Source organism: Anomaloglossus baeobatrachus, chromosome 5 (assembly GCF_048569485.1).
Source record: "Anomaloglossus baeobatrachus isolate aAnoBae1 chromosome 5, aAnoBae1.hap1, whole genome shotgun sequence".
NCBI lineage: Eukaryota > Metazoa > Chordata > Amphibia > Anura > Aromobatidae > Anomaloglossus > Anomaloglossus baeobatrachus.
In genome coordinates this window covers 549,140,220-549,166,942 of record NC_134357.1, presented here as the reverse complement: position 1 = coordinate 549,166,942, position 26,723 = coordinate 549,140,220, and the positions used below count along the sequence as shown (strand labels likewise).

Below are 26,723 nucleotides of genomic sequence, written 5' to 3'. Positions count from 1 at the left end.
TGAGTTTCATTACTTAGTAATAAAGGCATACAAGTGAAATTAGCAATACCTGTATGCCTCCTGCATGATGGGTCGTTTTGGAATAATCACTTTTTATATCTTCTATCTTTCGGGCTATGGGTCATGCACTGCCTGGAATATGAGCCTGCCTCCAGTCTTCATTTTACGGGATTCCTCTTCCCCTTCTTTTCCTTGATGTCCCTGTGACATCAGGTGTGTGGTCGGAAATCCTGCACTTACACATTTTGCCTGCCGTCTCTCCCCCGCACTGTTCTCCCCTCCCGTGGGCACTATCTTCAATTTTGCTGTTCGAAAGTGTCAGAGAGTCACTGCTGCTTCACGGTGCAGGGGAGAGACGGTAGGCAGAATGCACAGGCGCTGGATTCCATCCTCGCATATGACTTCACAGGGACTCTGAAGAGAAGAGCAAGAATCCTGTATAATGAAGACCGTGGGCAATGTTATCTTCCGTGCAGCAGACGCCCCATAGCCCCGAAGATAGAGAAGATGGTTTTTCAAAAACAACCCATTATCCAGGAGGAATACAGGTATGGCTAAATTCAACTATATGTTAACTATATGCCCATATTAATAACAAAAAAAAAAACAGATTCTCTTTAAGACCATGATTGTGCAATGCAATAATTGAATTCAGTAAAAGTATAACTGGGTGCCCTGACTGATGGCGTCCCTAAAAACATCGAGGATGCGTCAAGATGGTGTTTGTTTCACACTGGGAGTATCGCTGAAGAGACAAGAGACACAATATGGGGGTTTTCTCCTTGTGGGATAGAAGAATGACAAGCAAGGAATTGCTCACCTTGATGGGCTGTGATGAGTCACTGTGACGGGGTGTACAGCAGAGCAAGGAGAGACAACAGGCCGAGGAACGATCCAACAGGTTTAGCATAATTGGTTTAGAAATCCTCAGCTGCAGCAATCCCCATGGAATACATATAGCGTGAATGGAGAAATGAAGGGGTTAACACCACGCTGCCAGTTTGGGCAGATTGTATCTGCTGACAGGTTCCTTTAACTTATGCTCCAGTCTGTACGAGACGAGAGAATACATCATCTACACGTTCTGTCTCCTGATATGTTTCCCCTTATTATCTCCAGTAATTATATTATTACAGCGGATTCTTTATGATGTTACATCATCATCTTCTCCCCATTCAGGTCCCTACAATATCGGATCCTCTCAGTGGAGATCTTCTATAGAAGAGAATTCTCCTGATTGCCCCGTGAAGGATGGATATGGACAGGGACAAGATGGCGGAGAGGATATTACACCTCACCCTAGAGATCCTCTTCCGACTTACTGGAGAGGTGAGAGATTCTTATGACGTCACATTACACCATTCCTATCTATGGGAATTACAGATGGACAGAACTGGAGAGGTGAGGACTCTGGAAATGTCTGGAGTGAGATTTCTTACTGTGTCTCTCCATAACCAGGATTACACAGTAGTGAAGAAGACCTCTAGTGAGCGCTGTCAGGACCCTGTGTCTGAGGGATGGGGAAAACCTCACTGCCCAATCACGGGGCCTCCACCTCACCCTCCGATACATGAGGACAGCAATAACCAGAAGATCCTAGAACTCACCTACAAGATGATTGAGCTGCTGACTGGAGAGGTGACACTGCTGGGAATGCTGGGACATTATACAGTAACGCTATGAAGGGATCGGGGGTGACAGTATCATTGTATGTGTCAGGTTCCTATAAGGTGTCAGGACGTCACCATCTATTTCTCCATGGAGGAGTGGGAGTATTTAGAAGGACACAAAGATCTGTACAAGGACGTCATGATGGAGGTTCCCCAGCCCCTCACATCACCAGGTAATAGACAGGAGTAAATACACACGGCCTATAATTATCTGTATGTAAGGAATAAATTCAGTCCCTGTATGTGTCTCCTCCAGTTCTATCCAGTAAGAAGACAACACCAGAGAGATGTCCCCGTCCTCTTCTCCCACAGGACTGTAAACAAGAAGATCCCAATGTTCCTCAGGATCATCAGGTAGATGGAGAGAAGGTGCCATGAAATCTCCCTATGATGTGTATACGGCTGTGAAGGTCTTGTGCTCAGTCTTGTTTTATCCACCAGTATTATATGTTTTATACTTGTGTAATGAGAGCGGTGGAGATGGCAGGATTAGAGCTGATCATAGATGTGACTTCTCCATCTGTCTGTGACTTTTACAGTATTTGTTTTAGGGTGAAGATCTGACCCATATTAATACTACAGAGACATATGTGAGGGGTGATGAGCGGTGTAAAGAGGAGATTCCTACAGATAACCGCCCAGGTGAGTAGTGACCACTAAATGCAGAGAAGTCACAGATTCTTCTCAGTCACCGGCTGTGGCTGCTTTATCGGTGGTATAATTCGGCCATATCACAATCAACTGGTCCCCATTCTGCCTCTAACCCATTGCGTTGGAACTGTCCCCATTACTTTGGGCATTGGAGGTCCTTCTGTTGGGGTTAGACGTTCCGTACTCACAGCTGCCCAGATCTGTAAACTACAAACCCAAATGACAGTGTACGTAGAATGTGAGGACAAGTTAGAAAACCATTTGAAAAAAATATTATGTTTGGCCTCTAAGAGAAAGTGGAGGGTGATGATGCTGTTTCCTTCCTAGAATCCTGGCATCATATAAGATGAATCTACCTTCTCTTTATTTTGTGCTGCTGAATGTGATAATTTGGTCCTTACAAGATCAGGTCCAGTCTTTATGATCAAACTTTGCTTTTGTGATCAACAACATTAAATGTCTAGTGAGAGCCGAGTGTCCATTTCTGTACAATAGTTTCCCTTTATTTTGACTTATTTTAAAACCAACTAACTTCAACAGAATTACAATAACTTGCAAAAAAAAAACCACATTCCACGTCTGCCGTGATCTATCCCTGAGCTGTGCGTGGTTGATGGCTGTAATATACAGATAAGAGCTACCGAGCCACATCCTCTAATTAGCCGGAGATTTTTCACCACTAGTCACTCATTAGTTTTTTTTGGGGTTTTTTTTGTTTGTTTTTTTTACTGATGAAGACTGTTGAGCTTGATCTTTTCAGTAGATTTGTTATTGTCTATATTCACAGATTTTTACTACAGTAGTTAGTGCCCAAAATACTCTGATTTAACCACTTTCTGCAGTTGTTTTTTCTGTTCCTTAGGCCTTCTTCAGACGTCAGTGATTCTGATACGTGTGTTACTGGTTTTTCACGGACTTACGCATACCCATTAAAATCAATGGGTCTGCACACACATCAGTGATTTCTCACTGACTGTGTCTCCGTGCGGCGTACATGCCTGTCAGTGATTTCCGCACAGAAGCAAGTCTGGTTTTTTTTGCATCACTGATGTCTCAAAGACCACACTATGGTGTGATCCGTGTAAAATGTACCAGAAAAACATGTACATTTAAAATAAAATGCTTTCTAATCTCACCTTCTCCATCACTGCTGTCTCTGGCCGCTGCTGCCTGTTGCTTCCAGGCCGGCTAATTATGCTCATGCGTATGCAATTATGCACTGGACTGCCGACCCGATAGTAGCAGCAGCAGTGAGAGACAGAGCGGCCGGACACATGAGAGCAGGAGAGTTCAGCACCACGGACAGCAGGAGTATGATCTGTGTGTATTATCACAGATAGCACACGGAGATCACACAGGTATCAAAATCACGGCACACAGAGGGACATATGCACCTTCATCACGTCAGAGAAAAACGTCTGTGTTTTTCACTGACGTGTGAAAGAGGCCTTACAAAGAGGTGATAGCTTTCGACGCTTCTTCTGATTCCAAGAATTCTGACATATTTGTTCTATGACACATTGTACTTATTTTCTGTTAACACTTACCGTATTCATACTTTAGGTCGGCAGAATTTTTTGAACATTCCCTTTCATTTTTCCAACATACTTTTATTTTTTGGGGTATGTTAGAAGGCATAAGAGTTTAGAAGTAAATGATTATGCATTCAATTAAATCTAGAAAACTTATTTTTTTTGGGTAACATCACTTTTAAAATTACTTTAAGGGGCCTAGATTTTAGAAAATGATACACTTCATAGTATCAAAACCACATTCAGGAATAATCATTATTAAGTAGAATGCAAAAAATACATATTTTTTCAATATAAATTTGATTTAACTACTCTTTTTCATTTTCACAAAGGGTAATCTAGCAGTATCTGATATTCAGCTGCACACTACTGTTTTGGCACCTGGCAGAGCTCAGGGTGGAAGGAAGGAGCACCATTTAGCTATGTGAACACAGATTTTGCAGGCACAAACTAGTTTACAGGCAGAAAGTAATGAGGGTACTATGTGGGGTGACTTGGCAACTCAAAAAAATGACAATTACGAACAGATTTGGCCCTATCTACTCTGCTTTCCAGATCCCAGAGACTGCTTGCCCTTCACCCTTTAACCCCTTTACACAGGTGTAGACTTACACAGGGACCCCTAAGCTGGGGCCACAGAGTTAGCTGCTGCTCGGTGGTGCGAGATGTTAAGACAAATAGTCAAGTAGCCGGGTCAGAACCAGGAGGGAAGGGAAAATAGAAAATCAGAAGACGCAAGAGTAGTCAGTAGACAGGTTGGAGTCTCAACAGGCAACAAATACACAATCTGGGAGCTGAGCACAGAAGACTGAACCAGAGGAGAACAAGGCTATATCTGGCAGCATCTAGCAATATGCTTTGAGCTTTAGTAGGGTGCGGTGCTTTCCCGTTGGCTGAAGGAAAGAGCTGATTACTCCAGCTGGACTGCACACACCCATACTGCCAAACTGAATGGTACTACAGGTTCCAGCCACCTTAAATCTTAGTGACTGGAAAGAGCCTGTTCCACCCACAGCTTCTGATTCCAATGTCTCCTTTATAATCAACTCCACTGGCAGAATGAATATGGTGGCGTCTTGTGACAGAAGCAGACGTCACAGGAGCAGATCCCAGAGGATATGTCACACAATTTGTAGAAGCCCTAATGTGACAAAATGGCAGAAAATCAGAGCAGTAGAAAGTCCCATAAAGGGACTCCATTTTGGACATTTTAACCATCAGTGAATTTCTCCATAGTTTTACTTGGTTGTAGCAGACAACTGATTACTCCAGCTGGACAGTACACACACTTGTACTGCTAGACTGAATGTTAGCCATGGCATCCAATGCGAGTGTATCGGATACTAATGACCCTCTGCTTCCATTGTGCTGAAAACACGAGCCGAGTGTCATGCAACTGTGATTGGATATTGGATCACAGCTGCAGAGGAGAGGGAGGGATTAATCTCCTTATCTCCCCCATTGTCAGCCTGTGGGTATATCGCACTGCACTTGAATATCATCTGAGTGCAGTCCGATGTTTCACTTAAGCTGGGTTTACACACTGCAACATCGCAAAGGACATCGCTGTAACGTCACCGGTTTTGTGCTGTAACAGCGACCTCCCTAAGTCTCTGCTAAGTCGCTGGTGAGCTGTCAAACAGGCAAACCTGGCCAACAACTCAACAGCGATCCGGACCTGCAGAGCGACCTAGCTGGTTGTTGGGGACGTTGATAAACAGTCTTTTGAAAGGGAAGTTGCTAACAAAGTCTCTGCAAAGTCTTTCACACACTGAAACTTTCCAGCGATGCATGCTGCACAGTGGGAAACAAAGGACCTAGGAATGGTCCTGAACGATTTGTAACGATTACAACTTCACAGCAGGGGCCGGGTCGCTGATAGGTTTCACACACTGCAACATCGCAAACATCGCTATTGCGTCACAAAACCGGTGACGTTACAGCGATGTCGTTTGAGATGTTGCAGTGTGTAAACCCAGCTTTACACACATAGACTTGTATGGGTGTGAGTGACATGTCTCTCGCTGGCAATTGCAGCATGCTGCGACTTTTCACTCATCCAGATTCTGTATGAGAAAAAAAGCTGATCGTCTGCTCTCCCTCATTGACTAACATTGGTCTGACTGTAATGCGAGATTTTCTCGCATTACACTCGTCTGAGTCATACACTCGTGTGAGCGTACCCTTACTATGGGTTCCAGCCACCTTAATCTTGGTGACTGGCCATAGGCTACGCCGCCCAGAGGTTCTGTTTCTGACATCTCAATCACCAGCTCACTGGCAGAATGAATAAAGCCTTGCCTAGTGACAGAAGCAGATATCGCTGGAGAAGATTTCAGAGAAGATGTGACACACCATTTCCTGAATCCCTAATGTGACAGAATGGCAGAAAATAAGAACAGTAAAGGCCATAAAATGACTCCATTTTGGAAATTATATATCTGTGAATTTCTCCAGAGTTGTTCTGACTATTTTGACTTCACAGGCAATTTACAGGAATTAGCATGCAGTGGATGTTGGAGAGTGAAAATTGCAAATATCCGATTTTATTACCTAACTCAGTTCCCAGATGGTGCTCCAGGAGAGACACACCGCAAATTCAGTGGGCTCTTTTTAGTGCAGCAATGCAAACTACATGGATGCTAAATGTAATTTGGGCACACAGGAAAGCGAAATGGAGATTTGACTTTGAAAAAAATGTAGTTTTTCTGGACTGGTTTATGGAAGCCATGTCATTTTTCAAGAGCCTTAGATTCACTAATAATGTGGAAACCCTCTGTTTTTCCATTGACAAAAGATGGAACTGAGTGGAGGCTTCTTTTTGTGGGATGGGTAGTAGTTTTTATTGGCATCATATTTGTCTAACTAACATTTGTTGGTGACTTTTTATTCCAATATTGGGGAGTCATAAGAAATAAACAGTTGAATACCATGCTCAACTGGTTCATGCCATGAGGTCTTCTATAAGCCTGTGAGCAGTCATTGTCTTAGTGAATAATTCTATTTTACTACATAACTTACAGTTTCTATGCACATTTTAAGTAGAAATGTTCAAAAATATGAATTTTGAGGATATTTTATTAAAAAAATAACTGGTTTTATTTTTAGCAGATGACTGTATTACGAGAGCAGAAGGACAACTGACATCTTCAATTTATAAATCAGAAGAACTTGATATCACACAAGATACAATTGAAGTGAAAGTCATTACTGCAGATATCCCATCATCCCTACACAGAAAAGATCTATCATTTGATCCTATAAAATATTTTGTCTCTTCTGAATCATTACATACTACTAAGACAAATAAATGTCACAAAGAAGGCATTGAAAAACAAACTTCTTTTAATTTAAAGAAGCCAATTTCATGTTCAGAAAGTGGAAATAGATTTCTCCTCGAAACATCATTGGTTAAACATCAAAAAATTCACACAGAGAAGAGATTTTCTTGTTTCAAGTGTGGAAAATGTTTTAATCTTAAATCAGTTCTTGTTAAACATGAGAGAATGCATACTAGGGAAAAGTCATATTCATGTTTAGAATGTGGGAAATGTTTTCTACAGAAAGCATATCTTGTTATTCACCAGAGAACTCACACGGGGGAGAAGCCATTTTCATGTGCAGAATGTGGCAAATGTTTTGGATATAAATCGGTTCTTGTTAGTCACCAAAGAACTCACACAGGAGAAAAGCCTTTTTCATGTTCTGAATGTGGGAAATATTTTAACCAGAAGCCACATCTTGTTACACACCAAAGAACTCACACAGGGGAGAAGCCTTTTTCATGTTCAGAATGTGGGAAATATTTTAACCGGAAATCGCATCTTGATTCACACCAAAGAACTCACACAGGTGAAAAGCCTTTTTCATGTTCAAAATGTGGAAAATGTTTTACACGGAAGTCAACTCTTATTACACATCTGAGATCTCACACAGGGGAGAAACCTTTTTCAAGTTCAGAATCTGGGAAATATTTCAAGCACAAATGTTACCTTCTTAAACATGAAAAATCCCACACAGAGAACAGCCATTTTCATGTTCAGAATGTGGAAAATATACCTTGGTAGACACCAGAAAAAAAATCACAAAGGGGAAAAGCCGTATTCATGTTTAGCATGTGGGAAATGTTTTGTAAGGAAATCAGCTCTTTTTAGTCACCAGAGCAGTCATACAAGGGAGAAGCCCTTTTCCTGTTCAAAATGTGGAAAATGTTTTATCCAGAAATCACATCTTGTTACATACTAAAGAACTCCTAGTTCTGGGGAGAAACCTTTTTCATGTTCTGAATGAGTGAAATGTTTTAAATGAAAATGGTACCTTCTGATACATCACAAATCCCCAACAGGATGAAGTCATTATCATACCTAGAATGTGAAAAGTGAATTACTGGGAAATCATATTTTCTTGACTTTTAAAAATAACTCACACTCATTCAAATTATACATTTAATTGACAAACTGTGTAAAAATAACACAACAGATAGTTGTATGAATAAATAAGGGAAAATACTTTAGAACTTACCATATTTTTGGATTATAAAACACACTTTTAACAAAGAAAGATGTTGCTAAAACATGAATGCCTCTTAGGTTGTGTATACAAAGTGCATTTTTATAAAACTGCAAGCAACTCTTTATGCCAGCAGTCAATGAGATGCATGAAGCATGTCAGTTCTTTTAGCGTTTTTGCCTGTGTTTTCCTTCCAAGAGATGCAGAAATTGTGTTAAACTATCTGCAAACAAATACTCACTTGTGCACATAGCCTTTTAATCCAGAGGAAGCTTCCTGTGATTGAGAACGCTGAGACAGTGTCCTTCCCAATCACTGAGAGAACTTCTTTCTCCTTGTTCTTCTACTGATCTATGTGATCGGGCAGAGCAGGAGAGGAAGTTATTGGCACCTGCACAGAGGCTGCACGTCCTGAGGGAGCAGCTGAAGAACCTCTCACCTGACTATCTCCAGGGTCTTAAGACACACGAACAAGGGCAGATACAGGGACCATAATAAAGAATTGCCAAAAAACTACTCCCAAGAATTCCAAAGATACCAACCACAGAGGAAAAGAGGATATGTAGTGAAGGCCATTGTAAAAAAAAAAAAAAAATACACAGAGACAACCTCTTTGCAAAAGTAGAAATATTTTTTATTACATACAATTTTTATATAGCAAGAGGAATAAATAAATACAAAAACTACCAGAGATAATATAATAGAACAAAGAACTAGGTGAACAGGAAGACCTAAAAAAAAAAATCACCAATCAGTGAACCCCGTGGTAAAGGATACAGCCCAAATTAAACATCATACTACAAGCCATGAATATAAATCCAAAAGGTTCCAGCAAGTATGAGACTTTCAATAGCATCCAGGGCCACTAATTGGCACACAAGGTTTCTGGAGAAGTGCTCTAGGTATTTTACAAATATCTTCAGCTGAGGCAGGCGTTCACTGCAGATTTTACAAGGAAGAATCCAGTTATTGTCCGGGTGAATATGGTTGTTCAGTCACTAGGTAACTCAACCGACTCATCAGGGGTATATCTCAATTGTATTAGATCCCTGTTAACTCTGGTTCTGAAACTTAACTATCAGTACAATAAAGGAAAAGTGGAAAGCTGGTTCCATAGAGGAGAGACAGTGGGTGAACATTTTGGAAAGAGTCCTTGTACTGTCACTCAGAGAAGCACTCAGACTTTCCCAATTATAATTGATACATAACATGTATAGGACACTAGAATTTTTAAGATTGGGGCAAGGGGGGGGATGCAAAATATCCTAGATGTGGCCTGGAAATTGCTAACTTATTTGATATGATGTGGTCCTGTACGAAACTGGAAAGATATTGGGGTAAAGTAACTGACCTGATTAACAGAATGTTTATGGTGGTCATTAAGAAGACCCCCCCTTGGTCTGTGTATTGGGATGTGCCAACTAACGAAGTGGGTACAGTGGCTGTTGCGCAAATGCTATACCTGGCATGGAAGCTGATAGCAAAACACTATTTAGACGTAAGGGGACCGACTACAATGGAATATGTCAATAAGGTTCATTGGTTCTTAAATGTAGAAAAAAAAGCATATATAAAAAAGAGGGGACTGTTAATAAAGTTTAACAATTGTGGGCAGCATGCATTAGCGAATCTGAGTTGGCGTCCAGAGAGTTGGTTAGGTTTTGATCTAATAGGAAAATGAGAGTATGAGGTATTTTTAGTTTGGGAATATTTCACCAGTGCTTAGTGGAACTCCAGATGGGGAGTAGGTCTAGGACAGAAAGGCCTTGCTATAAAGATAAAATGATTATGCTATTTGATTGGTATTGGATGGAACGCAATTTAAAAAAAAAAAAAAAGGTTATTTGACTGTTTTCCTCCTATTTAGTTAATGTATAAGTTGATGTTGTGAAATTTTGTTTGATGTTTTATGTTTGTATATGTATGTTATCGACTCTTGTAAAAACCTCAATAAAAAACTTTAATAAAAAAAAAGAAAAGATATATTTTCTATTGGGTTAAGGTCTGGAAACTGGCTAGGCCACTCCAGAATCCTGAAATGCTTCTTACATAGCAACTTGTTAGTTGCCCTGGCTGTGTGTTTTGGGTCATTGGTCATTGTAGGTCTTCTAGCATGACAATCTTCAATGCTCTTGCTGAGGGAAGGAAGAAGCTTGTTACGAAAATCTCACGATACATGACCCCAAATGTTATGGACATGGTTATCAATGGTTATGAGTATTAAGAATTATATGAATATATCCAAAAACAGGACTCAAGATGGCGTTTGAACTGTACTCACATATGGGACTATCTGGTAATAAGTGAATCATGCTGATTTAGCTTAATATAAAATGAGGAAACACATACATATATATATCTCAGAATAAGCTCTTTTTGCAATTTACCCAATAGGAAACGTGTTACGTATTTTTGGCGCTTACCCAACTGATCTCTTTAAATGTGTCTTAACTTCTGCAATTAAACCAGTCATATTTCTACCTAGTTCCGTGTACACATCACTGGTCCAGTGTGGATGAATCCAATAGCATGCATGCTGACAAAATGACTCATATGATTTGGAATGCAGACGGGTTTAAGATATGATGCACAACTTGGATTGCATGACCTTAAATTATGCCCCCCTTAACAGATGGCGCCCAACGTAAGCTAGGAAGTAATGTCTGGACGACAGACAGCCATGCTGTCATCTTTTCCGAAAGTCAAATACATGAGAGAGGAGATTGTGCAACTCCACAAAAAGGTAAGAACATTATCTTATCCTACCTCACTCAATGCGTGTGTTTGCATCTTGGGGGGAAGGGGGCTTGTCAGCTGCTCCAGTCCAGACACCTAACGACTGATCTCTGTGAGATAAAGTCCTAGGCGAATCCAGTCATAATATCTCTTAAAACGTCTGCATAATGTAATAACGTAATGTGTGTCCTTGTCTGTTTGTCTGGAAATAGTCGCTGCTCTGAAAAGAGGAAGTTTTCACATTACAGTAGCAGCTGTTTTTCTTGTGACAGTCGCTCTGAAAAGAGGAACTTGTACTTCGAGAAGTTAACGGTTTATGGGGCAGTAAGGAGACTGCAATATACATCTATGTGTGACGTGTCCAATCATTTGATGATTGATAAGGTCTCGGAACCTGGTCTTCGAGGAGAGAAGATTTCAAAGGGGGGGTTTTCTAGGTCCAGGTGCAGTGTTATGGCAAGAGGGTGAGAAAGCCCTGACTGTATCCTGGTACCTGGTTTTCCTGCTAAGCAGTGAGCTGAACGTTTGTACACTGGCTCACTGGTCATTTAGTGGATATTAATGTGTTCTTCATGAGCCTAGGTAGAAGAATACATTAGGGAGAATCCTTAACCTTGGCCTTAATCAAGTTACTGAGTTTTGGATGGACCCTCCTTATGGGGTGTATGTAGTGTAATCAGATTTTGGTACTTGTAATATCGATATACAGCTGGCGTATAGTTTTGGTGAGTGTAATTTCTTGTCACCCACGTGATACTGGTTTTGGCACACACTGATTCTTTCCGGAAGCAAAAGTTTTCAGACTAGACAGACTAGTGTTGTTGTTAACTAAGATAGAATCAAGACATTTGTATAATTCTGTGAATGTACGCAGTTTCTGGTGCAGATTTGCAAGGGCACTGGTAGGGGTATCGCTGTCGACACTGCCCTCTGCTTCTTGATCGACAGTGGAGAGCAGAGGTGAGATCTAGCAGCAGAGCCTCTTCTCAGGTGAATTTGCTGCAGCTTGTCTGTGCTAGCCTATACTATCTCAAGCCTCCTCTACTCTCCGTAGACTTATTAAGAGCAAATGATCAGTCCCACAAGGGGAAAAAAAAGATTTCTCTAAAATTTCAGAGATTACAAAGTTTCTTTATCTTTGCTTCATTCATTTATGAAAAGAAACAGAAAAAAAACCTCCATAGTGGATGGGATTTATAGAAATCTCCGGCCCACGGTGATTTTTTTTAAGCTTCATAAACTTGTCAGTTTCTTTTGCGGCTACGGTGATTTAAGTGCACATTTTTCCCATTGTAGTACATTAAAACACATGGACTCTCCATATGACTATCAAAAAAGCTTTGTTAAAGCCAAATACAAGGAAGCATCAAAAACAAAGAAGATAATTTTAAAAAAATTACAATTAAAAAGAAATGAAAATCGAAGCCTCAAAAACAAGATAAATATAAAAATTAAAAAAACGCACCTAAAAACCAAAAAAAACATGTAAGTAACCTGAATTATCCAATACGTGCATAAAATCTACAGGGTCAAAAACTCATCGTAGGATTGGGGCCTTAGGGTTCACAGTGTTTTGAATGCAACTTATTTTTGCTTTGTCCAAAATGCTGCGTTTTACAGTACAAGCATATTGGCTGGTATTTAAAGAATTCCCATGTCCTTTGTGCTTCTTTTCGGAGAAGAGAGTCCGCAGCTACCCGAATTCTGATTGTTGACATGGGCAGCTGTGGTGTACTGCGGAGAGCACTCACAGCCTTGCAGGAGAGGACACATTACGTCCAGAACGCAGCGTGTCCTGATTGTGTGCACCCACCCTTACAGTGTGGACGGTCTGGGGCAGTGGCGTAGCTGAGGTTTCAGCTCGGGGGGGGGGGCAAAACATCTGAGTGGGCCCCTTACCAGGTAACCATGATAACTACGGTGGCGCAGACTAACCGTGGGTATAGTGGAACCTCGGCAGATGACACTGATATTACCGCTATATGGTGACTATATAGTGGTAGATATCGGTGCTGCAGCACATACAAGAGATCATAGTACAGTTATAGATGGTGACTTACTGCTGACGTTCTTTCAGATGGAGTTGTTCACCTTTTCTGTGTTTTCCATCTGGCCCAGACCGACATGACAACTTCTTCCAGCCACAAGTCATCTACAGAAATTACAACAAAGACATATTTGACTCCTCACACTTCCAGCACCGACCCCATCTAATCCCAACCCACACAAACCCCTCATCCTGCCCCAATACTGAGCCGCTGCTGCCGTGTGTGTCCCTATTACTGCACCTGCTGTGTGGCACAAAAAACGACTCCTCTTACTGCCCCACATAGTAATGCCACCACTGTGCCTCCACATAATAATGCCACCACTGTGCTTTGGCATGATAATGCCACCACTGTGCCTCCCACATAGTAATGCCACCACTGTGCCTCCACATGCCACCACTGTGCCCCCACATAATACTGCCCCCACTGTGCCCCCACATAATAATGTCCCCACTGTGTCCCCACATGGTAATAATGCCACCACTGTGCCCCCACATAATAATACCCCCACTGTGCCCCCACATAATAATGCCCCCACTGTGTCCCCACATGGTAATAATGCCACCACTGTGCCTCCCACATAATAATGCTACCACTATGCCTCCCACATAATAATGCCACCACTGTGCCCTCACATAGTAATGCCACCACTGTGCCCCCACATAATGCCACCATTGTGCCTCCCACATAATAATGCAACCACTGTGCCTCCACATAATAATGCCACCACTGTGCCTCCCCATAATGCCACCATTGTGCCCCCCACATAGTAATGCCACCACTGTGCCCCCACATAATAATGCCCCCACTGAGTCCCCACATGGTAATAATGCCACCACTGTGCCCCCACATAATAATGCCACCACTGTGCCTCCACATAATAATGCCACCACTGTGCCTCCCACATAATGCCACCACTGTGCCTCCCACATAATAATGCCACCACTGTGCCTCCACATAATAATGCCACCACTGTGCCTCCCACATAATAATGCCCCCACTGTGTCCCCACATGGTAATAATGCCACCACTGTGCCTCCCACATAATAATGCTACCACTATGCCTCCCACATAATAATGCCACCACTGTGCCCTCACATAGTAATGCCACCACTGTGCCCCCACATAATGCCACCATTGTGCCTCCCACATAATAATGCAACCACTGTGCCTGCACATAATAATGCCACCACTGTGCCTCCACATAATGCCACCACTGTGCCCCCCACATAGTAATGCCACCACTGTGCCCCCACATAATAATGCCCCCACTGTGACCCCAAATAAAGCCACCACTGTGTCCCCACATGGTAATAATGCCACCACTGTGCCCCCACAAAATAATGCCACCACTGTGCCTCCACATAATAATGCCACCACTGTGCCTCCCACATAATGCCACCACTGTGCCTCCCACATAATAATGCCACCACTGTGCCTCCACATAATAATGCCACCACTGTGCCTCCCACATAATAATGCCACCACTGTGCCTCCCACATAATAATGCCACCACTGTGCCTCCCACATAATAATGCCACCACTGTGCCTTCCACATAATAATGCCACCACTGTGCCTCCCACATAATAATGCCACCTCTGTGCCTCCACATAATTCCACCACTGTGCCTCCACATAATAATGCCACCACTGTGCCCTCACATAATAATGTCACCACTGTGCCTCCCACATAATAATGCTACCACTGTGCCTCCACATAATGCCCCCACTGTGTCCCCACATGGTAATAATGCCTCCACTGTGTCCCCACATGGTAATAATGCCACCATTGTGCTTCCCACATAATAATTCCACCACTGTGCCTCCACATAATAATGCCACCACTGTGCCCTCACATAGTAATGCCACCACTGTGCCCCCACATAATAATTCCACCACTGTGCCTCCCACATAATAATTCCACCACTGTGCCTCCACATAATAATGCCACCACTGTGCCCTCACATAGTAATGCCACCACTGTGCCCCCACATAATAATGCCACCACTGTGCCTCCCACATAATAATGCCACCACTGTGCCTCCACATAATAATGCCACCACTGTGCCTCCACATAATGCCACCACTGTGCCCCCCACATAGTAATGCCACCACTGTGTCCCCACATGGTAATAATGCCACCACTGTGCCTCCCACATAATGCCACCACTGTGCCTCCACATAATGCCACCACTGTGCCTCCACATAATGCCACCATTGTGCCCCCCACATAGTAATGCCACCACTGTGCCCCCACATAATAATGACCCCACTGTGACCCCACATAATGCCACCACTGTGTCCCCACATGGAAATAATGCCACCACTGTGCCCCCACATAATATTGCCACCACTGTGCCTCCACATAATATTGCCACCACTGTGCCTCCACATAATGCCACCACTGTGCCTTCCACATAATAATGCCACCACTGTGCCTCCCACATAATAATGCCACCACTGTGCCTCCACATAATAATGCCACCACTGTGCCCTCACATAGTAATGCCACCACTGTGCCCCCACATAATAATGCTACCACTGTGCCTCCCACATAATAATGCCACCACTGTGCCTCCACATAATAATGCCACCACTGTGCCTCCACATAATGCCACCATTGTGCCCCCACATAATAATGCCACCACTGTGCCTCCCACATAATAATGCCACCACTGTGCCTCCACATAGTAATGCCATCACTGTGCCCCCCACATAGTAATGCCACCACTGTGTCCCCACATGGTAATAATGCCACTACTGTGCCTCCCACATAATAATGCCACCACTGTGCCTCCACATAATAATGCCACCACTGTGCCTCCCACATAATAATGCCACCACTGTGCCTCCCACATAATAATGCCACCACTGTGCCCTCACATAATAATGTCACCACTATGCCTCCCACATAATAATGCCACCATTGTGCCCCCACATAATAATGCCACCACTGTGCCCCCACATAATGCCACCACTGTGCCCCCACATAATAATGCCACCACTGTGCCTCCCACATAATAATGCTACCACTGTGCCTCCACATAATGCCCCCACTGTGTCCCCACATGGTAATAATGCCACCACTGTGTCCCCACATGGTAATAATGCCACCACTGTGCCTCCCACATAATGCCACCACTGTGCCTCCACATAATGCCACCACTGTGCCTCCACATAATGCCACCATTGTGCCCCCCACATAGTAATGCCACCACTGTGCCCCCACATAATAATGACCCCACTGTGACCCCACATAATGCCACCACTGTGTCCCCACATGGAAATAATGCCACCACTGTGCCCCCACATAATATTGCCACCACTGTGCCTCCACATAATGCCACCACTGTGCCTTCCACATAATAATGCCACCACTGTGCCTCCCACATAATAATGCCACCACTGTGCCTCCACATAATAATGCCACCACTGTGCCCTCACATAATAATGCCCCCACTGTGTCCCCACATGGTAATAATGCCACCACTGTGCCTCCCACATAATAATTCCACCACTGTGCCTCCACATAATAATGCCACCACTGTGCCCTCACATAGTAATGCCACCACTGTGCCCCCACATAATAATGCCACCACTGTGCCTCCCACATAATAATGCCACCACTGTGCCTCCACATAATGCCACCACTGTGCCCCCCCCCCCACATAGTAATGCCACCACTGTGTCCCCACATGGTAATAATGCCACTACTGTGCCTCCCACATAATAATGCCACCACTGTGCCTCCACATAATAATGCCACCACTGTGCCTCCCACATAATAATGCCACCACTGTGCCTCCCACATAATACTGCCACCACTGTGCCCTCACATAATAATATCACCACTGTGCCTCCCACATAATAATGCCACCACTGTGCCTCCACATAATAATGCCACCACTGTGCCTCCCACATAATAATGCCACCACTGTGCCTCCCACATAATGTCACCACTGTGCCTCCCACATAATAATGCCACCACTGTGCCTCCCACATAATAATGCCACCACTGTGCCTCCACATAATAATGCCACCACTGTGCCTCCCACATAATGCCACCACTGTGCCTCCCACATAATGCCACCACTGTGCCTCCCACATAATAATGCCACCACTGTGCCCTCACATAATAATGTCACCACTGTGCCTCCCGCATAATGCCACCACTGTGCCTCCCACATAATAATGTCACCACTGTGCCTCCCACATAATAATGCCACCACTGTGCCCCCACATGGTAATAATGCCACCACTGTGCCCCCACATGGTAATAATGCCACCACTGTGCCTCCACATAATAATGCCACCACTGTGCCTCCCACATAATAATGCCACCACTGTGCCCCCACATGGTAATAATGCCACCACTGTGCCTCCACATAATAATGCCACCACTGTGCCCTCACATAATAATGCCACCACTGTGCCTCCCACATAATGCCACCACTGTGCCTCCCACATAATAATGCCACCACTGTGCCCTCACATAATAATGTCACCACTGTGCCTCCCACATAATGCCACCACTGTGCCTCCCACATAATAATGCCACCACTGTGCCCTCACATAATAATGTCACCACTGTGCCTCCCACATAATGCCACCACTGTGCCTCCCACATAATAATGAAACCACTGTGCCTCCCACATAATAATGTCACCACTGTGCCTCCCACATAATAATGCCACCACTGTGCCCCCATATGGTAATAATGCCACCACTGTGCCTCCACATAATAATGCCACCACTGTGCCCTCACATAATAATGCCCCCACTGTGTCCCCACATGGTAATAATGCCACCACTGTGCCTCCCACATAATAATTCCACCACTGTGCCTCCACATAATAATGCCACCACTGTGCCCTCACATAGTAATGCCACCACTGTGCCCCCACATAATAATGCCACCACTGTGCCTCCCACATAATAATGCCACCACTGTGCCTCCACATAATAATGCCACCACTGTGCCTCCACATAATGCCACCACTGTGCCTCCCACATAATAATGCCACCACTGTGCCTCCACATAGTAATGCCATCACTGTGCCCCCCACATAGTAATGCCACCACTGTGTCCCCACATGGTAATAATGCCACTACTGTGCCTCCCACATAATAATGCCACCACTGTGCCTCCACATAATAATGCCACCACTGTGCCTCCCACATAATAATGCCACCACTGTGCCTCCCACATAATAATGCCACCACTGTGCCCTCACATAATAATGTCACCACTATGCCTCCCACATAATAATGCCACCATTGTGCCCCCACATAATAATGCCACCACTGTGCCCCCACATAATGCCACCACTGTGCCCCCACATAATAATGCCACCACTGTGCCTCCCACATAATAATGCTACCACTGTGCCTCCACATAATGCCCCCACTGTGTCCCCACATGGTAATAATGCCTCCACTGTGTCCCCACATGGTAATAATACCACCACTGTGCTTCCCACATAATAATTTCACCACTGTGCCTCCACATAATAATGCCACCAATGTGCCCTCACATAGTAATGCCACCACTGTGCCCCCACATAATAATGCCACCACTGTGCCTCCCACATAATAATGCCACCACTGTGCCTCCACATAATAATGCCACCACTGTGCCTCCACATAATGCCACCACTGTGCCCCCCACATAGTAATGCCACCACTGTGTCCCCACATGGTAATAATGCCACCACTGTGCCTCCCACATAATGCCACCACTGTGCCTCCACATAATGCCACCACTGTGCCTCCACATAATGCCACCATTGTGCCCCCCACATAGTAATGCCACCACTGTGCCCCCACATAATAATGACCCCACTGTGACCCCACATAATGCCACCACTGTGTCCCCACATGGAAATAATGCCACCACTGTGCCCCCACATAATATTGCCACCACTGTGCCTCCACATAATGCCACCACTGTGCCTTCCACATAATAATGCCACCACTGTGCCTCCCACATAATAATGCCACCACTGTGCCTCCACATAATAATGCCACCACTGTGCCCTCACATAATAATGCCCCCACTGTGTCCCCACATGGTAATAATGCCACCACTGTGCCTCCCACATAATAATTCCACCACTGTGCCTCCACATAATAATGCCACCACTGTGCCCTCACATAGTAATGCCACCACTGTGCCCCCACATAATAATGCCACCACTGTGCCTCCCACATAATAATGCCACCACTGTGCCTCCACATAATGCCACCACTGTGCCCCCCCCCACATAGTAATGCCACCACTGTGTCCCCACATGGTAATAATGCCACTACTGTGCCTCCCACATAATAATGCCACCACTGTGCCTCCACATAATAATGCCACCACTGTGCCTCCCACATAATAATGCCACCACTGTGCCTCCCACATAATACTGCCACCACTGTGCCCTCACATAATAATATCACCACTGTGCCTCCCACATAATAATGCCACCACTGTGCCTCCACATAATAATGCCACCACTGTGCCTCCCACATAATAATGCCACCACTGTGCCTCCCACATAATGTCACCACTGTGCCTCCCACATAATAATGCCACCACTGTGCCTCCCACATAATAATGCCACCACTGTGCCTCCACATAATAATGCCACCACTGTGCCTCCCACATAATGCCACCACTGTGCCTCCCACATAATGCCACCACTGTGCCTCCCACATAATAATGCCACCACTGTGCCCTCACATAATAATGTCACCACTGTGCCTCCCGCATAATGCCACCACTGTGCCTCCCACATAATAATGTCACCACTGTGCCTCCCACATAATAATGCCACCACTGTGCCCCCACATGGTAATAATGCCACCACTGTGCCCCCACATGGTAATAATGCCACCACTGTGCCTCCACATAATAATGCCACCACTGTGCCTCCCACATAATAATGCCACCACTGTGCCCCCACATGGTAATAATGCCACCACTGTGCCTCCACATAATAATGCCACCACTGTGCCCTCACATAATAATGCCACCACTGTGCCTCCCACATAATGCCACCACTGTGCCTCCCACATAATAATGCCACCACTGTGCCCTCACATAATAATGTCACCACTGTGCCTCCCACATAATGCCACCACTGTGCCTCCCACATAATAATGCCACCACTGTGCCCTCACATAATAATGTCACCACTGTGCCTCCCACATAATGCCACCACTGTGCCTCCCACATAATAATGACACCACTGTGCCTCCCACATAATAATGTCACCACTGTGCCTCCCACATAATAATGCCACCACTGTGCCCCCACATGGTAATAATGCCACCACTGTGCCTCCACATAATAATGCCACCACTGTGCCCTCACATAATAATGCCCCCACTGTGTCCCCACATGGTAATAATGCCACCACTGTGCCTCCCACATAATAATTCCACCACTGTGCCTCCACATAATAATGCCACCACTGTGCCCTCACATAGTAATGCCACCACTGTGCCCCCACATAATAATGCCACCACTGTGCCTCCCACATAATAATGCCACCACTGTGCCTCCACATAATAATGCCACCACTGTGCCTCCACATAATGCCACCACTGTGCCCCCCACATAGTAATGCCACCACTGTGCCCCCCACATAGTAATGCCACCACTGTGCCCCCCACATAGTAATGCCACCACTGTGTCCCCACATGGTAATAATGCCACTACTGTGCCTCCCACATAATAATGCCACCACTGTGCCTCCACATAATAATGCCACCACTGTGCCTCCCACATAATAATGCCACCACTGTGCCTCCACATAATGCCACCACTGTGCCCCCCCCCCCACATAGTAATGCCACCACTGTGTCCCCACATGGTAATAATGCCACTACTGTGCCTCCCACATAATAATGCCACCACTGTGCCTCCACATAATAATGCCACCACTGTGCCTCCCACATAATAATGCCACCACTGTGCCTCCCACATAATACTGCCACCACTGTGCCCTCACATAATAATGTCACCACTGTGCCTCCCACATAATAATGCCACCACTGTGCCTCCACATAATAATGCCACCACTGTGCCTCCCACATAATAATGCCACCACTGTGCCTCCCACATAATGTCACCACTGTGCCTCCCACATAATAATGCCACCACTGTGCCTCCCACATAATAATGCCACCACTGTGCCTCCACATAATAATGCCACCACTGTGCCTCCCACATAATGCCACCACTGTGCCTCCCACATAATGCCACCACTGTGCCTCCCACATAATAATGCCACCACTGTGCCCTCACATAATAATGTCACCACTGTGCCTCCCGCATAATGCCACCACTGTGCCTCCCACATAATAATGTCACCACTGTGCCTCCCACATAATAATGCCACCACTGTGCCCCCACATGGTAATAATGCCACCACTGTGCCCCCACATGGTAATAATGCCACCACTGTGCCTCCACATAATAATGCCACCACTGTGCCTCCCACATAATAATGCCACCACTGTGCCCCCACATGGTAATAATGCCACCACTGTGCCTCCACATAATAATGCCACCACTGTGCCCTCACATAATAATGCCACCACTGTGCCTCCCACATAATGCCACCACTGTGCCTCCCACATAATAATGCCACCACTGTGCCCTCACATAATAATGTCACCACTGTGCCTCCCACATAATGCCACCACTGTGCCTCCCACATAATAATGCCACCACTGTGCCCTCACATAATAATGTCACCACTGTGCCTCCCACATAATGCCACCACTGTGCCTCCCACATAATAATGACACCACTGTGCCTCCCACATAATAATGTCACCACTGTGCCTCCCACATAATAATGCCACCACTGTGCCCCCACATGGTAATAATGCCACCACTGTGCCTCCACATAATAATGCCACCACTGTGCCCTCACATAATAATGCCCCCACTGTGTCCCCACATGGTAATAATGCCACCACTGTGCCTCCCACATAATAATTCCACCACTGTGCCTCCACATAATAATGCCACCACTGTGCCCTCACATAGTAATGCCACCACTGTGCCCCCACATAATAATGCCACCACTGTGCCTCCCACATAATAATGCCACCACTGTGCCTCCACATAATAATGCCACCACTGTGCCTCCACATAATGCCACCACTGTGCCCCCCACATAGTAATGCCACCACTGTGCCCCCCACATAGTAATGCCACCACTGTGTCCCCACATGGTAATAATGCCACTACTGTGCCTCCCACATAATAATGCCACCACTGTGCCTCCACATAATAATGCGACCACTGTGCCTCCCACATAATAATGCTACCACTGTGCCTCCACATAATAATACCACCACTGTGCCTCCACATAATAATGCCACCATTGTGCCCCCACATAATAATGCCACCACTGTGCCCCCACATAATGCCACCACTGTGCCCCCACATAATAATGCCACCACTTTGCCTCCACATAATAATGCCACCACTGTGCCTCCCACATAATAATGCCACCACTGTGCCTCCCACATAATAATTCCACCACTGTGCCTCCACATAATAATGCCACCACTGTGCCCTCACATAGTAATGCCACCACTGTGCCCCCACATAATAATGCCACCACTGTGCCTCCCACATAATAATGCCACCACTGTGCCTCCACATAATAATGCCACCACTGTGCCTCCACATAATGCCACCACTGTGCCCCCCACATAGTAATGCCACCACTGTGCCCCCCACATAGTAATGCCACCACTGTGTCCCCACATGGTAATAATGCCACTACTGTGCCTCCCACATAATGCCACCACTGTGCCTCCACATAATAATGCCACCACTGTGCCTCCCACATAATAATGCTACCACTGTGCCTCCACATAATAATACCACCACTGTGCCTCCACATAATAATGCCACCATTGTGCCCCCACATAATAATGCCACCACTGTGCCCCCACATAATGCCACCACTGTGCCCCCACATAATAATGCCACCACTTTGCCTCCACATAATAATGCCACCACTGTGCCTCCCACATAATAATGCCACCACTGTGCCTCCCACATAATGTAACCACTGTGCCTCCCACATAATAATGCCACCACTGTGCCTCCACATAATAATGCCACCACTGTGCCTCCACATAATAATGCCACCACTGTGCCTCCCACATAATGCCACCACTGTGCCTCCCACATAATGCCACCACTGTGCCTCCCACATAATAATGCCACCACTGTGCCCTCACATAATAATGTCACCACTGTGCCTCCCACATAATGCCACCACTGTGCCTCCCACATAATAATGTCACCACTGTGCCTCCCACAAAATAATGCCACCACTGTGCCTCCCACATAATAATGACACCACTGTGCCTCCCACATAATAATGTCACCACTGTGCCTCCCACATAATAATGCCACCACTGTGCCCCCACATGGTAATAATGCCACCACTGTGCCTCCACATAATAATGCCACCACTGTGCCCCCCACATATTAATGCCACCACTGTGCCCCCACATAATAATGCCCCCACTGTGACCCCACATAATGCCACCACTATGTCCCCACATGGTAATAATGCCACCACTGTGCCCCCCACATATTAATGCCACCACTGTGCCCTTTACATGGTAAAATGCCTCATTTGTGCCCTCTAAATTGTAACATTTCCCCCTAGAAAATATTAATGACCTGTGTAAGTGCCCTAGAAAAGTGCCCACATATTGTTCCTAGAAAGTAATAGAGCCCCCAATGTGCCTTTGACGGTCACAATACCGTGAGTACCCCTATAACAGTAATGGTTCCTAAGTGTCCTCTTAATATTTAATAATGTCCCTCCCATGTACAGTTCGTCTATACACAGTATGAAGCCCTTATACCTCCCCTATACACAGTATGATGTTCCCGTGGCTCCCCTATACACAATATGATACCTCTACACCTCCCCTATACACAGTATGATGGGCCTATAGCTCCATACAGACCCCTGCGTACAGCCGTATACACATACACACCCCTGCGTACAGCCGTATACACATACACACCCCTGCGTACAGCCGTATACACATACACACCCCTGCGTACAGCCGTATACACATACACACCCCTGCGTACAGCCGTATACACCGACACCTGCGTACAGCCGTATATTCATACCGACACCTGCGTACAGCCGTATATACATACAGACACCTGGGTACAGCCGTATATACACACACCCCTGCGTACAGCCGTATACAGACACTTGCGTACAGCTGTATACACAGACACCTGCGTACAGCCGTATACACATACAGACACCTGCGTACAGCCGTATACACAGACACCTGCGTACAGCCGTATATACATACACACCCCTGCGTACAGCCGTATACACATACACACCCCTGCGTACAGCCGTATACACATACACACCACTGCGTACAGCCTTATACACATACACACCCCTGCGTACAGCCGTATACACACACACCCCTGCGTACAGCCGTACACACACACCCCCCAGCGTACAGCCGTTTACACAGACACCTGCGTACAGCCGTATACACATACAGACACCTGCGTACAGCCGTATACACAGACACCTGCGTATAGCCGTATATACATACACACCCCTGCGTACAGCTGTATACAGACACCTGCGTACAGCCGTATACACATACAGACACCTGCGTACAGCCGTATACACATACAGACACCTGCGTACAGCCGTATACACATACAGACACCTGCGTACAGCCGTATACACATACACACCCCTGTGTACAGCCGTATACACACACACACATATATATATACAGACGCATATACAGATATAGTCACATAGAAGCGTATACATATTTGAAAACATTCACATACTCATACACATAATCATACATATATAGAGACACAATCCTATACACACACTCACATACTGGGGGCTTTTACTTTTGATGATTGGGGACACTTTTCTCCCGTGCAGCCACAGACTTGTTTCATGGTAAATCCCTCTAGGCTAAAGGACCTGTGGTGACGCCACGGCGTGTCACGTCCATGTGATCAGAAGGGGCGGGGCATCAGCAACGCAGCTGATAACAGAAACTCCAGGTGTCCTGGAGTTGTTTTTAACCCCTTAACGACCGCGGGCAGTAAAATTACGCCCTAAATGTCATAATGTTACTGCCCGCGGTCCTCCGGTGGCAGCATGCCGCGATCGGCGCACATCTCAGCTGATTTTCACAGCTGAGATGTATGCCTGCTAGGCACGAGCAGAATCGTTATCTGCTCGTGCCGATTAACCCCTTAAATGGCGCTGTCAATACGTGACAGCGCCATTATAAGCGCGATCGCGGTAAACATTTACTTACCGCCCGATACCGGAAGTCACATGACGCGATCACGTGAATTCCGATAGTTGTCATGGTAGCACAGGGTCATGTGATGACTCCTGTACTACACATGACTTGCTTTCACTTTCACTATGCCCGCTGCACAGCAAAAGAGAAAGAGAGCGTATCTGCTGTTTACAGCTGTGTAGCTGTGATAAGCAGATACTGCAGAGCGATCGGATTGCTGATCGCAATAGCCCCCTAGGGGGACTAGTAAAATTTAAAAAAAAAAAGTTAAAAAAACGTTTTAAAAAATTAAAAAAAAAAAAAAAGTTAAAAAAAACCTAAAAGTTCAAATCACCCCCCATTCGCCCCATTGAAAATTAAAGGGTTAAAAAAATTAAAAAATATACACACTTTTGGTATCGCGGCGTTCAGAAACGCCCGATCTATCAAAATATAAAATCAATTAATCTGGTCAGTATACGGCGTAGCGGCAAAAAAATTCCAAACGCCAAAACAACGTTTTTTTGTCGCCACAACTTTTGCGCAAAATGCAATAAGAGGCGATCAAAACGTAGCATCTGCGCAAAAATGGTACCGTTAAAAACGTCAGCTCGAGACGCAAAGAATAAGCCATCACTGAGCTATAGATCCCGAAAAATGAGAACGCTACGGGTCACGGAATATGGCGTAAAACGTGCGCCACTTTTTTCAGACAAACTTCCGAATTTTTTTTAACCCCTTATATAAAAGTAAACCTATACATGTTTGGGTCTACGAACTCGCACTGACCTGAGGCATCACACCCACACATCAGTTTTACCATACAGTGAACACAGTGAATAAAATATCTCAAAAAAAATAGTGCTATCACACTTTTTTTGCAATTTTTCTGCATTTGGAATTTGTTTGCCATTTTCCAGTACACTATATGGTAAAACCTATGGTTTCATTGAAAAGTACAGCTCGTTCCACAAAAAATGAGCCCTCACATGACCATATTGACTGAAAAATAAAAAACGTTACGTCTCTCAGAAAAAGAATGGCGAAAAAAAAAAGGAAAGCGAAAAATCGGCCGGTCGTGAAGGGGTTAATTGTGCTTTTTGGAATCCATGGTCTGTATTTAACAAGCTTCCTTACATCCACACTTCGTTCTCAATACTCTCTTAGGCCCGTTTCACACGTCAGTGAAAAACACAGACGTTTTTCACTGGCGTGTAAAACACGCACATGTCCCTGCGTGTGCCGAAA

At 45.1% G+C, this 26,723-nt stretch overlaps 1 protein-coding gene across 1 annotated transcript in view; it reads left to right on the top strand.

The window, feature by feature from the left end:
* Positions 1-26,723, top strand: part of LOC142312279 (uncharacterized) — a 172,771-nt gene that overhangs the window by 106,064 nt on the left and 39,984 nt on the right. Inside the window, exons 2-7 of the mRNA XM_075351213.1 lie at positions 1,180-1,329; positions 1,459-1,638; positions 1,720-1,843; positions 1,927-2,024; positions 2,222-2,312; positions 6,962-7,807. Coding sequence (XP_075207328.1) covers positions 1,252-1,329; positions 1,459-1,638; positions 1,720-1,843; positions 1,927-2,024; positions 2,222-2,312; positions 6,962-7,807 — 1,417 coding nt within the window. The 5' untranslated portion in view covers positions 1,180-1,251. The remainder of the gene's footprint in view (positions 1-1,179; positions 1,330-1,458; positions 1,639-1,719; positions 1,844-1,926; positions 2,025-2,221; positions 2,313-6,961; positions 7,808-26,723) is intronic.